The sequence below is a fragment of the Argentina anserina genome, chromosome 4 (assembly GCF_933775445.1).
Source record: "Argentina anserina chromosome 4, drPotAnse1.1, whole genome shotgun sequence".
In the NCBI taxonomy this organism is placed as follows: Eukaryota; Viridiplantae; Streptophyta; class Magnoliopsida; order Rosales; family Rosaceae; genus Argentina; species Argentina anserina.
In genome coordinates, this window is record NC_065875.1 from 15272308 (window position 1) to 15287986 (window position 15679).

At 35.9% G+C, this 15679-nt stretch overlaps 1 protein-coding gene across 1 annotated transcript; it reads right to left on the reverse strand.

Moving 5' to 3' along the window:
* Positions 1-1608: 1608 nt before the first annotated feature.
* Positions 1609-7448, reverse strand: LOC126790252 (squamosa promoter-binding-like protein 7). Its single transcript, XM_050516421.1, has 10 exons — positions 6842-7448; positions 6451-6617; positions 6106-6332; positions 5949-6023; positions 5738-5845; positions 5509-5626; positions 4869-5004; positions 4382-4547; positions 3538-4119; positions 1609-2164 (listed from the first exon to the last, which is right to left on the reverse strand). Exons 1-10 carry the CDS (start codon positions 7390-7392, stop codon positions 1877-1879), a joined length of 2418 nt encoding a protein of 805 aa, XP_050372378.1. The 5' UTR covers positions 7393-7448; the 3' UTR covers positions 1609-1876.
* Positions 7449-15679: the final 8231 nt, after the last annotated feature.

The window sequence follows — 15679 nt, forward strand, 5'->3', positions numbered from 1 at the left end:
CATATGTGTTCATATGAAGCTAATTCTTGATTCTCTATTCCGTCTAAGTATAGATGATGAAGAGATTCAATGAGCTATACATTCATACATGCTAGTGTTGTTCGGACACTATTGCTTTCATTATGACGTGATTAATTATGCGCCTATGCATTGTCATTGGACTTGCATTGCTTCTTTGACATGGGTTTAGTTCTACACTTAGTGAACCAACACAAATCCTATCCACACCAACGCCGCCAGCAGCTCCAGCAACATCAACGTACGCCTTGGTGTAGCAGTCGACACTGGTAGCGTAGAGGATGCGTACGGTTCCGTCTTGGACCAAAATCAGTCCTTCATTGGTCCATTCCCCCATTCTTTTTGCGAAAGACACATTGAATGTGACAAATCAGAATCTGTCCAGTTTCGTATGTCAACTTCAACGAGACCTACAGGACAGCTCGCTCGATGAAATATGGTGAAATTAGTACCGTTGGAAAGGTCTATGTGTCTACTTTCAAGGGACATCAACCTTTCGTTCATAGCTATCATATTGAGTGAGTTATGGCCGTTTTAGCAAAGTAGGACAGTCCTGTCCGGAAATTTGCAAGTCAGTCAACTTCGACAGAGCATTGTGAACTTCTCCGATCGGATGAGGTTGTGAACCTTATGTCACTGGAAAGACACGGGTGTCTACTTTTCAGAACATTTTACGGTTCACTGATACCTATTTTGACGAAGAAGTTATGGCCGTTTAAGTGAGTGAAGGTCATTCTACCCGAGAATCTGATTTTCATTGCAAACTCTTGTTTGGAGTTGTTATGCAATCTTGTTTCCTAAGATCTAAGTTTGGCTAAGTATAGCATGGATGATCTAAGGATGTGTGGCTAGATTAATGGTTAATCATTAGCCCAAGACTACGTTTGAGAAGCATGTAATGAACGTTGTGTACGTTGTTCTTTGTACTCCATGATTATGGCACTAATCAGGGGGAGTTGTTTCGTAGACTTCAGGGGGAGTCTAGCTCACATGATGCTATCAAATGTAGACGGTGCGTTGTGCTCTTTTTCCCTTCGATCAAGCTTTTTTTTTTACCGAAGAGGTTTTTATTTTGCTTGACAAGGTTTTTACCGAGGCAACGATGTGTGCACCATGCAACCTAGGCATGCGACACAAGGGGGAGTGTTCCGGGAGAATTACTATTCTACCCTTATGTGTGTCTTAGCCTAATAGGTTTCCTGTTAGGAGATAGATTAACATCTCCGTAATAGATTAGGACTCCGAATCATACGGGATTGTGGTTTTGTAATGACTATATATAGGCCCCCATATCATTCAATAATACACAATTATTTCAGATCGATATATTCCAATTTCCATGCTTCTTCAGTCAGACATAGACATATATCAGACTCACTCATACTTAATTTCAGATAAAAGACTTGCCTTTAAAGTAGAGACGAAAGCTGAATAACAATGAAGAGTTCCTGAGTCTGCCAATTGCAAAGTTTTTTTTTTTTTTGCACAATTACACATTATAATAGCAAGGTAAGGAGACCACTTACTAGAGACTTGCACCAAAATAAGCAGCAGTAAGATCAGGCAAGAGGCTTCTGATTTATTATTAAGCACAGGCGCACAACAGATTTCTCGGTAAAGGACATCAATAGATTACACAACAAAACTACTGTTTACAAAATCTGCCAGGTAACACTCCTATATTTGAAGAAGAAATTACGGTCTCAAACACTGTTGGCAACAAAAGCAGTGTAGATCCACCAAGGATTCCAACAGTGACACAGACGCACTTTGTTAATGTCTTCTCTAGGTGCAGTGTTAGAATGTAGTCTACAAGGGATATGTACAGGCAAAGGGATTGGGAACACTAGACATCTAATTAGAAATTGTCAAACAAACATCTGCGCATTGTTACTGCTAAGTTGCCAACCTTCTGAGCATGAAAGACAACTGCACATACTCCTATACACATAGCTGCGGCAGATATTACATACAGAGCCGAGCGAAATCCCAAGAAAGTTCGCCTAGAGCGAGAGCATACGAGCTCCCCAGAAGAATTACCACAGTTGGCCGCTTTTTTGTTTAAAAGCGGAAGAATTTCACTTCTCTCATTAGGAATTGAACCCAACGTCAAATCCATCTTACCATCTACAGTAATTTCTGTATCCTGCAATATATTTACACAAAACAATTGATGAAACAAATACCAATAGCTTATTAAATTTTTAAAAGATTTCAAACAATGGAAAGAAATATCAGCAGCACATAAATTGGCAGTTGCAATTATGCGCCATAGCACAAGTAAAGCACTAGCATTGACACTGAATAATACAACTAGTTCACTGTGACATCCTGACCCCTAGAATTACAGAGAAAATCCCCAATTCTGATAGAGAAAGAGGACAAGTGCCAAAAGAATCGTAGGAAAATCAAGAGAGATCCAGAGAGCAACCCTCGTTCTTCCCTTTATTTATTTGTCCTCCCCTCCCCAGTTCCCTCCTAGGAAGCACAGAAACGTGCCTACACGTTTCCCGCTTCCGAAGCAGAACCACTCCGGAAACGCGACGGAAACGTCCGGAAACGCCCGGAAACGTGTTTCCAGAAAAATGTGTTTTGGAAACGCGAGTTTCCAAAAAAGTGCTAGACCTACCTTCGTCGAGTCAAATGACTTATTTCAACATATTTTTGACCTCCCGCCAAGTCGCCGACCCTCATTCTCTCTTGTTGATACCTAGATCTCTCATTATATTTGTATTATTTCGAATGTTGAATACCAAGTTATTTAAGTTATTTGAGTTACTTAAATTAAAAATTTGTTATTATATTTATTTTTTGTATAATTTATTTATTTTTTTTTATTTCGACGTTTCCAAAACGTACCCACTTCCTAAAATTTTTGAAAAACACGCTACCGCGTTTCTAAACGTTTCGCTTCTACGTACCCGTACCCGATTCCGTGCAGCCTAGGTTCCCTCTCTCCCCCCCCCCCCCCTTTTTTTTTTCCAGAACCCGTCTCCAATCCTCCCCTTGTGTACGTGTCAACATGAGAGATGATCTATGCTTAGTCATCTTCTCCTATAGAAGATAACTACACCCACTTAAATGCCTTTAAACTTTCCCAATCTCTTCATTTAATATTTTGGTAACAAATAAATTATTTTATTTTATTAGTATAATTTTTTTTTAATTGAATATTACATTCACAGACAAGGATGACCAGTCAAAACTGTCATATTTCAATAAAGGGAGGTAACAAAGGATTTATGTAGGTTCTTACTGTCAGCCCGAAGGCAATTAGAACTAATATCAGGATATACTAAATTCTCCCCATTTTTCTTCCCTAGTTTTTTTATTTATGTTTCCGGCCAGTTGGAGTTTCAATATTTTCATATTAAGTAGAAATTCTAAGCACCAAATCAAAACAGCTGATATCAAATCTAACTGATTCCCAAACTGATCTGGCATATTTTAAGCATTCAACGAACAAGCATGACCAAAAGATATTATAAAAATCTCACGTAGCAAAACTTAAGTACTCACCTGAGTGTAAATTGAAAAATGCTGTTTGCTCTGGGGGTCACTTGGATATTGAGAGCTAAGATCCTCATGAGAGACCAACCTTTCAGGTTTCAGTTGTGAAACCCCAGGATTTTGATGTTTTTGACAAAGAATATCACGAGCACAATCCATGTACTTTTGTAATAGCCTCAAATCAGCATCAAGACTGCCACTATCGGGGTTGTTTGTCTCCACATTATCCATTAGAATCTTCAGATTTTCAAACACTTTCTCCAGTATGGTTGTTGACTTGAAGAATATCAACAAGTTCAATAAGTAATTGAATCTTTGTGCCCGTGAAGAAGTCATGATATGTTGGACATTTTCTGACGAGGGCTTTCTAAGAAGCCATGCTATATCTATAATTATCTCAGCAAATGCTCTGTGTCTGAGTGAACATGTTTCACAAGAGCTCAGCAGAGAACCACTGGACGAAACGTCTGATGATCCCCCCACGGAAAGAGATTCTTCTAATCTTTTTTGGATAGTCTCCATTTCAGCACAAATCTCTTTGTTCCCAACAAGTATAGGTAGAAAGTTTGATAACCCAGATTCATTTTCAACCTGCAATACAGTTACATTCATTGATAAATTATCAGTAACCAGACAAATTAAAAAATCATTATCCTGAAAGACTGAATCTACTGTTTTTGATATCCCGGTGAGAAATTTTGGTCCTAATTATGAGCACTGGAGTCTGACTATACACATACAGCGGAAAGAGGCCAAATAAGTGCAAACTAAATACGCTGACCAACAACAACTATACATAGATTGATGGTCAGGAATCATAGGCGATAAGCAAAATGGAGACACAATATATTACCTCAATAAATGCAGGACCAAAACTAGTTGCTTCTGTATGAGGGACATGTATCTTGTAAAGTTGATGATCTGAATCACCCGCAGTGCTGTCCCTTTCAATCCGACTATGAGAGGATTCTGGATCATAATTATCGGCCAGATACTTTCCAGAGAATGATACAAGAAACCTGCCACCGTAATAATCATTTATTAGACCTCATTCGATAGATATTCCCTCTCGACAGCCTTGTGACACTTAAAAAGAACTTCAGTAAGACAAATGTAGCACAAAACTAGAATCTCTCTTTGCGTCTCTCTCTCTCTCTCTCTCTCTCTCTCTCTCTCTCTGTGTGTGTGTGCAGATTTTATATTTGGAATATCTATCTAAAACTTCTTCTTACTAAGCTGACTTAACCGGAATGATACCTGAATAATATGATCATAAAAAAATACAACACAAGAAACTCCTACAAACAGAATAGGTGGGAAAGCTTTAAAGGACATAATACCTAAGTTTGGGTGGTAACAAATTACTCCCACAGACAAAAAACTCCATTGGCTTGCCTGCTTCAAAACATGTTGGGTGAACATAATGAAGCCTGGGGGCCCGCACCTCCACTTTGGCCTGTATTACAGAAGTCCCCCCTGCATATGAAAATGAGAAGTAGCATGTTGGTTAGTATAAACAAAGACACAAATGTATAACTGTTGGGTGAAGAAGCACATTTACCTTGAAAATACAAAATCCAAGTACGTAAGAAGATTTAAAAAAAAAAAAACTAGGGTGTCAGGATCTTCGACCTAACTAATCCCCTGGCTTCCAGCTGACCCCACAACATTTGGGAACTGGAAGAAATTTTTTATTCATGCATCTGTCTATCGACATCATTCTATAAATGTTATGGTAAGACGAGTTTCCAAAAGCTATTCAATGTAAAGTTGTAAACAGAAGGAGCGACCTACAATAGGTAATATCTTAAAACACAAACCATGTAATCAAAGAAAGTGTCTCAAGACCCAAAAAATTTTACAGTATGTTTCAAAAGCAATATACCAAAATGGTTCATCAAAGTACTAGCATAGACCATTTATATTCCAAATTATTCTAATACCAAATTATATCAAGCGTAGCTCATAACATCAAATCACCTTTCACAACACGGAAAATCTTGTCATTGAGATAAACAAGCAGATTTCCCCTCCCAGATAGCATCGTTCCAGGTTCAATAACAAACTTGTGTAGATACGATGCAGGATCATCAAGTAACTGAGTAAAATCAAATCCAAATCAAACAGTTGAACGAATGTGTTGAATCAAGATCAGGAGAAAATTTTGTCAATAATCAATCTTACAAAACAAGATTACAAATATCATTACCTTCATCCACATAAAGTTTGGCATTGCAATAAAAACAGTCAAGATAGTACATCCAGGACGGATATACCCCTCCAACTCCACCGGCATACTGGCCAACCATTGGAATATCTGTAAACACACTCCAATACATTAATCAGCTCCTATGGCATGCAACAAACGAAAAGCTTTTCTCTGTACATACTAAACTGTAATAGTAATCTTTAAATATTACTTGGTGCCGAAGTCTTCTAGGGAACTCTGCTGGATTCCAATCATAGAGCTTGAATGAGATACGACCTGTCGGACACTACAAGTATGTACGAAATCAGTATATCTCCTCATAATCATGTTCTATACATGCAGCAAACAAAGCATCAGAAAAGACCCACCATAGATGAGTAGGCACTTTTGTTCTCACACTGTGGCGGAGAAAGAGAGTGATTCGAATCATGTTTTCCTCCATCCATTTGGGTATCACCAGAAGTCAGGGCGGAAGCAACACGATCACTGCCCACATTCTGGGCATTAGGCATCGAAAAGAGAGTAGAAATACCCCCACCTTCTGACTCCAGCAACTCTTCCTTCTCATTTATCTGGCTGCTTAACTGTAAACTGTCTGCATTGCATAGTACACATACAAACTAGACTTTTAGACATCTTTTCCAGGAAAGACAACAACTCTTCACTGCCTCTTACAAGGGTATAAAAAAACATGAACCAAAACATTAAAATACCTTCTCCTACTTCACCATCAGGATTACCGTCTTCGATTAGAATTTCCCTCTGAGATTCCTTTCCTGCTTTAGAATCACTGGGCTTTCTTCTTCTTCGGTTATTGTGACGCTCTAATTTCCTTCTACAGCTCCGCTTGCCTTCATCAAAATCAGATAAAACATGGAACCTGTGCAAGAAATGCAAACCCCAGAAATGAAATCGTGTGATTAGTGAGAATGATACTTAGTTCCCATTGGTCATTGAAGGGTGTTATAGGCTTATGAGACAGGTAACTAACTAATTACAAAGCTAGTTCAGCTCATAAACTTAGTTCAAAACTAACTAACAGCTGAATGGTGAAATCACAACATTCGAAAAATCGAAAAAGAAGTGGAAGAAAACTGAGCTTACTTGCCGCATTGCTGGCAGTAACGCTTGGTGTCGCCGTCGATGACGACGGTTGCGGCATTAGCGCAGGCGAGGCAGACTCTATGCCTCCGGTGATACCCTTTGAGCTCCTTAATATCCGTCCCACAAGTCGGGACCTGACACCGGGCCGTCCCGGGCGGGGCCCGACCCGTCCTGACCCGCTTCTTCCCGTGCCCGGCCTCCTCCTCCTCCAGCTCCATCATCTTCTCGTCCACCTCGGGGCACGCGCACGGCACGTGGCCCGCGAGAAAGTTGGAGCACGCGAGCCTCGGGTCGCGTTTCCTTATCCGCGGAGCCGGCGGATCCGGATTCGGGTCCTGGGGCGGGGGAGGGGGGAGGTCCCAGGAGATGGAGAGGTCGTCGTCGACGGTGAAGTCGAGGAGATCGCCCCAGTCCCAGACGGAGGTGGAGGTGGAGGTGTCGCCGGCGGCGGCCATTGGGGGGTGGGGGAGGTGAGAAGAAGGAGGAGGGGTGGGTTGGGAATGGGTAGGGGAAAGAGAGGAGGAGGAGGAGGAGGAGGGTGACCTTTGCATCGCGTTTAGGGTCAAAATCAGAAGTCACCTAACCGAAGCATACGGGACACCTAACAGACACCATCCCTCAGACTTCAAGATTCCCTCTGAACGTCCGACGCACCAAAATGAAGTCGACCTTTTTGTTCTTTTTTAACTGCTTTTGGTAAGTTTAATTGTACTACGTAAAATAAGCATATGTAAAATAAACATACACACATATCGCCGCCGTGTAAGTAACCATTAAAATTTCGGATTCATGTATGGGTGGGCACGGGACAGGATCGGGACGAAATTTGTGTTTTTAAAAGTTTGTTCCACCCCGGATCAATCTTGTTGGGATCGGAATGGGACCGGATTCATCCCACGTTCTCAAACTTTAAATAATAAATACTTAATTTACTATTAATAAAATTTTAGTATCAATTATTATAATAGAAGAGACATATAGATTGTTCCAAATATCATTCATCATCTACTTCGATACCATGAGTTTAATTATTATAAAATTAAATTAATCATTTAAATTATAAGCGTTATAGATATTGTACTTAAAAATTATAGTGTTATCATACAAGAGAAACATATATAATTATATATTATATATAAGATTATATAGGTTTCAATTGCTAAGTTCATAGAAATTTGCAATATACAAATCATTTTTATTTATATCATATAACTCGAATCATATATTAATGAGAAAATTAACCGGGACTTGTTTATCTTTAGAAAATAAACCAAGGTCCAAGATTCATTCTTTGAAGTTAGTCATTTTCTTATCAAAAATGCATCTAAGATGTTTTCATAAATTATAAATGTATGATGATAATGATGATGATGATGATGATGAAATATTTGATGGTTAAAATTCAAATGAAATTTAAAACGGGACGGGACGAAACGAGATATAAATTATTCGACTCACGTCCCGTCCTAAACGGAACGGGATCGGGACGGGACGGACGTTTTTAGATTTCTGTCCCGTCTCATCTCATCCTTATGCATTTCGAGACGGGATCATGATTTCAGCTTTTTATGCCCATCCCTAGATTCATGTATCCATGTTTCTTATTATAAATGCGTTCTTTATGAGAATGTTTAAATACACACTCCATTTTTTTAATACACAGTCACTTCTTAATACACTATCAATCCAAAATTTTATGTCAATTCTTCTCTAAATGCACATCCCAAAGTACCAAAATTACCCTTTATCTATATATCATGAAATATTTTATTATTTAGTATAATTATAATTTAACTAACATAGATTTATTTATTTTTTACGTTTTCTACTAGAAACATTTGACATCAAATAGGAACTTATTATTCAGTAGTGAAGTCTTGTAACCCAACATCTCAACTAAACTTATTATTCAATTCTCACATACAATACTTGTTCAATAAGGTTGAAAGAAAAACCAAAATCTGATACAAAAAAATATCCAATTGTTTCAATATAAGTTAAACTACTAAGCTAACAAACTCCAGTACATTTTTGACAACTATGAGGTATAGAAACAAAAACATACATCTAGGTCGAAAAACCTAGACTGGTTTTTTCTTTCTTTATTCTTTTCCAATAATAATATGTCTATCATGGTTATTTAACATAATTAAATCAGATTATGTAAAAATTAAAATAAAGAGGTGTATATTAAAAGATATAGGGCGTGTATTTTAAAACCTCTAGTTCTTTATGGATTTTGATTTTACCAAATCACTAATGTCTAGGGTTTAGTTGTACTTACAAATACGAGAACCAACACACGAAAACGAGACTCTCTTTTGAACACAGTCTGCTCATTACAAGTTGAAGATGAGCTTGCACTTCCCACAAAGCGCCTTCATGTTCGTAGGATGCATAGAAAATGAAACTTTTAATTATAATTTAGATAATCACCAACTGGTGAAGGAGCCTTAATGTGAAACTTGGTCCTCAACAATCTACCAACCCAATTACTCAAGGAGGTCCAATGTAATTCACAACTAATGAGTAATGACCTAGTTTGTTTTTTGTGTTAAAGTAATTTAAAAGAAATTAAATATGGAAAAGAGACACTCATATTCATCGTTAAATCACATTTACACCAAAAAGGTAACAATAAATATGGAGACAAAAGGTAACAACTAAAAGAAATGATCACTTTTTACAGTGGAGAAATAATTTTTTACCTGAAGTACAGAACTAGAGATCTCCCTAAAGTAGGGAAAGCAGTAATGTATCAGGTGGCTCATTTTAAACAAGGTGTTGCCACAGTGACGACATCCTGGGGATTATTACTCCTTAATATGGCGTTTGGTATCCACGCGCAGTGTAGGTGGTCTATTTTTGGTCGTGATGCGCGTGTGTGGTGGAACAAAGGTTTGAAAAATCGAAAATATCGTCGATATTTCGACGATATTTTCGTTTTTTTTTCATATGAGGATATATCTTTAGCCTATCAAGTTAGTTTCACACAAAATTCTCGACATTTTCCGAAATTTCTCGACATTTTCCGAAATATCGTGATATTTTCAAATTTCTTCGAAATATCGCGATATCAGTTCTGGCCCACGTGTTGCTTATCCATGTGGCGGCCCCTCCTTTCACCAAAATATAGCTCAAAATCATTTTGCAAGTGAGGAGATTCGAACCATGCTCTTTCCCTTATTTCCTTAAGGGCTCAGCTAACAAAACTAACCTCAACCTTGTGTTCTTATTGGATCTTTATAATATATATCCACTCAAAATGAATGTGGACTTAAAATATAAAATATCTAATTCCAATTAACTTTTTTACTTTATTTTTTTACAACCTCTAATTATTCAACTATAAAATATTTTTTTAACTACTTTCAAAAATAAAATCACTATTAATAGCATCCATTTTGAATACATTTTTTTTTTTTCATTAGTTCATTCTTATACGAAAAAAATTATACAACACTCCATCTTCCTGCATTATATAGACTCTAGCGACCGTCACTTACCTCCTATTGTAGTGGATTAGTGATGCACTTATATAAAATATATTAGTAGTAATTTGGTTATTATAGTTAAAATAATAATTTTAATTAATTATAATTAAGAATTCTCAACGACTATTTCACCTTATATTACTATAACCAACTATGCACTAATGTTTGTACAAGGTTTCCATATGAAATATAATAGATAATTAGTCAAATAATCATCTATAAAAGTTTCATATATAATTTCCATGTTTTTATTCAAATTTCCATCAATTTTGTCAATAATTTTACTCATATCGATATTTTCCGAAATTTCCATCGATATTTCCCGAAATTTCCATTTTTTTGAACCATCGAAATTTCCATAATCATCGAAATTTTAGTCCTTGGGTGGAACGGAGAAGAGTAGTGAGAGTGGGACAAGAGGTGGGCCTGATGATCTCCCGATTACTCGGTGTCTTGAAGTCGAGTGGCGACCTGAATTGAGTGACGACAATGAGAAAATTCTGAAGCAAATTTGTCGCTTATTTTATAAATAAATGTTAAGTATTTTTTTTCAATAAAATTATAATAATGGTTATTATAAAAATCATTTGACATTTATTTGTAAATTATGTAAATTATACATGATAAAAGTGAGCGATAAATTTATTTTTAAGAAAATCCAATAATTATATGGAACTTGACATCACTATAACCGTCATTGTCATATGAGCCGCGCGTTCTCGTATGCATAACATATATATGTATATCCACTACAATTCTATCACGTCTATGAAATATAATATATATATATATATATATATCAATCTTATTAGTTTTTCATTCCTGATTGACATTTTTCGTTATATCACTCATGTAATGACAATGATTTCTCAATCTTATTAGTTTTTCATTCCTGATTGACATTTTTCGTTATATCACTCATGTAATGACAATGATTTCTCCTTGATTTATCTCATAGTTTTGGTCACCTAATTTGCGTCTTCGATTATTGATGATTGTTCGATTACTCGACATCAATATTTAACCTTGTAAGCATCATTAGTAGTATAAAGCAAGAGAGTATCGTTTACAAACCGGGGATCCAGCCAGGGCTTAGGACCACAACACTTAACACGAATTCATAGAGATATAAAAGATTTGATATATGTTCGGCATTCAAAGATAAAAACAGAAAATAAAACCTAAACTAATATATACATGTGATCAACCAACCAACACATAAGCAATCACCTAAACAATTCATACAAAGCTAACGAAAACAAGTTCTAGCTCTCCTTTTAGAATCATGCCGAGACTTACTCATGAACAACTAAGGTTGGATCATGCAATCTAAGTTCCAAATCAGTAACATATATGCATAGACACTTAACACATTCAAGTCTTGCCACTCGGCTTCATCGAAATTTAACATGTTCATCTTACCATACAACTCCAAAGCCATGCATATCGAATTCATTAAGTATGCCACCTACTTAACCCTCAATCATGTAATTTCGAAAATCATATAGAAAAGAATAACATGTTCATAGCATAAGTCTTTAATCCAACAACCTAAATATCATGCTACAATCGCATACATAACACAAAAATATCGAAATCACTCAATAACAAGGCACGGCAGAAACCAAAATTCATAAAACCAAAACATGAAATCGCAACTTTATATAAATTGAATCAAGTAGCTATTTCATAGACAAAATCGAAACAAGATTACTCTACACAAATCGCATACTCATCCAAGAACAAGAAAAACTAAAAACCGAATTTAAACATAGAGAGAATCATGGTTACACTTTATCAATCAAGCGATCTCACAAAATATAGCCGTGACTTCTAAAGGAATGGAACTTCTTCACAATCGTACTTCGAAGCTATAGATTGGTGGAGAATGGTGAAATTGGTTTTAGGATTTCTTGGAAGGGTGAGTATAAAATTTGGCAGAGCTAGGCTTGTGTTTGTGTGCAAGGTTGATGATCATTAAATGGGGAGGCCGAGCCTCTATATATAGGAGTCACAAAGCCCTCTTTGTCGTCCCATTTAGGAGATAGAATCCAATTGGGAAGCTGAAATCTTCTTTGTTATGGATTTTGATTCATGTACTCCAAATCCAATAGGGAGACATGTATGGCTGCACGACATCTCTCCATGTTCAACTAGGAATAGCTAGGTCGGCCTCTTCTTCTCATTCTTCAACTCAGGTATGATTTCCTTGTCTCACTAGGAATGCATCACGGCATCACTACTTCCTTTCCAAGTATGATTTGTCTTTCCTGAAAAGAAATCGACGATTAAGGAATATGAAAGAATGAAAATAGGAAAGTAGAATCCTAGTCGAGTAAGGAATCCTAGCTCAATAAGGATTTCTAACACTTAACACAATTTCATCATCAAGTCATTCAGTTTCGACATAGCTCTACTTAGAACATACAAATGACAAATATGAACCTAAAACAACTAAATAAGAAGTAACAAAGCATAAGAATATGGTATATAAACATTAAGAACGTCACACTTTGTGCTCCTATCAATTATTGTTCATGTTCATATCTACATGATGGAAAATGAAACCTTATATGAAGCACATAAGGTTAAATTTTGGGTCAGTATGAATGAAAAATTGCTTGTACATCAACTTATTAAGTACTATATGAAATAAATAGTCAACGAACCGTACGATATAACTCAAGATGGTGAAATATTCAGATGCCAAAACTTCGTTTCAGGGAAACAAAATGGAGTCCACGCACGGCATGATCCATGGGTTCAACTTTTACCTATGATATGGCATGCCAAGAAACAAAGTCTCTTATATTAATTATCAAAATAACATACTTAATCAAAAAACTAAAAGCATATTGATAGCCAGGAAACCAAAAGATAATGCTATATATAAGTTTTCAAATATAATGCTTTAGCCAATAGTTCCATTATACTCTTTATAGTTTATTTATTTTTTATTTTTTTATTTTTTATTTTTTATTTTTTATTTAGAAAAATTATACTCTTTTTAGTTGACAGAAGTCTAACTTTCAAAACATGACAGAAGACTAAAGGCCCTGTTCGGTAACGTTTTTAAAAATAGTTTTCAAAAATAAATTAAAAAAATGAAAATGAGAAAATAAAAAAGTGAAAACGTTAAATTGATGTGTTTTCACTTTTCCTTTATAAAAGTTGAAAATATTTTCATTTCTCATTTTCTGCATTTTGAGACAAATTTCAACGTGTTGTAGGAAATATGGAATTAGATCTACTTATCTCATTGATAATCCCTTTTATATAGTGATCAGAATTACAATAGAAGTAAATGGTAATTACAATGGTAATTAAGGCTACATAATGGTGATTGATCCGTTATGTCTGTTGATCATAAACGTTATTAACTCATTCCGTTATCTATTTTAACGAAGGCACACTAATGATATTTTTCCTTCAACACTCTCCATGTGCCGAGTTTAAAGATATAATGGTGCATATGGTGTTGCCTCATTAAAAACCTTGTCAAGTAACAAAACCCAGTGGGACAAAATAAAACCTTGGTCGAAGGGGAAAAGAGCACAACACACCTATTACATTTAAGATTAGCATATATGTGATAAACTCCCCTTGATGTCTGCACCTCCCCTGATCTTTACATTAATCATGGGAGCTTTGATAACTTTTGCATATTTAATTATGTATTTTATTTACTACGTATTTCTTTACGTCAAATATGCAATGACGTGAATAGTATTCATTCTCATCATGTCGTTTTCTCTTTTCTTTATAGGGACTATAAACCTAAACCTTTAGGTATTGTTGTTGCATGGGTGCCAAGCTATACAACGAATGAGAGGTCGAGTCAAGTATATTGTGTTAAGTGTAATAATGCGTCTTTGCACTTGTATATGTAATCTCATTTCCTGAAACTTATTCGTCATCTTTCATTTAGACGAAAACAGATCTATTTTTAAAGACTTCGACTGATCATGAGATTTTATAGAAGCCTCACTTTCACTAGGCCAATTATGCCTTCAGGCGACATATATGTTGTGTCGCTGGAGAAAATTCAAATATGTCGCCTAGTAGCCTGTCGCCATTATAGATGTCAGACGACATATAATATTTGTCGTTGTAAAGTGTATCAGGCGACATATGAGAAAAATATCTTATGTCGCCTCATATTCATTCCAGCGACAGATATTATGTTGCCTCATATTCATTCCAACGACATAAATTATGTCGCCTCATATTCATTCCAGCGACAAATATTATGTCGCATGATATTCTTTTCAGCGACAAATATTATATGTCGCCTGATAGCTATAACGACGACAGGCTAGTATGCGACATATTTGAATTTTTCTCTATGAGGCGACATATTTGAAACCCTCTTTTGGCTGTTTAATTAGGTTTTCTTATGACATATAAAAAGTGGTTGTAATTCTTCTGAAAGAACAAATATTAGTCGCGAGATTTGATATAAGGCGATATATAACCTCCCATGTAACACTTTTTCCATATATATGTCATATGAATGTTAGTATAGCATCATTTAACGTCTTACTTGTTTTCATGTGTTGTTGTTGCACCCTTGAGACGTCATATGTTTTGTTCTTTTGTGTTATCTTAGTATCAAAAAGCCAATGGATATCAAAAGGTTTGTATTACTTCTATGCAGCTGAAATTACACATATATGTTGTCTCTGCCTCCTTAAGATAACACATTCCAAATAGAATATTGCTTGCATGCAGTTTCATAAAAACCTGAGAATCAATCATCATAAAGCACCATAAAATTATTTCTAATAGTAGTTTACATTCCATGGTATATATTATCCTTGCAACACAAAAGCGTCATAAAGTACTACAAGTAGGAGTTGTACACAAAGGGTAACTAACTAAACAACTTGTACATGCATCAAATTAAAATAGCTTACAAAAGGCACAACCCCAGCCATTTCAAAATTTATTTATGCTTACAATGCATCTCTAACTACTTATAGCAAGCTAAGTACTACTCATGATTACTGAACATACTTGTTATCCTTGAACTTGAAAACATACTTTGCCCACTCTGCCTGCAGACCATCAATATCCTCCATAGTGTAATAGTTATTTTTCCAAACCAACCACTGCAATTATAACTGATTGATGGTTAATCATCAATATTACAGTCCTCAATATCCATTTAAGACTATGTCTTCTCAATGATCTTTTTCATTCTCAACTTAGGATTTGTAATGGCGACATCTTTTTAGTTCATCAAAAGACTCTGCAAATCCATATTGAATACGCAATGACATAGCACATCTGATACATATTCATAATCAAGTATTTTACTTCATGAACGTTTCAATTTCTTTTC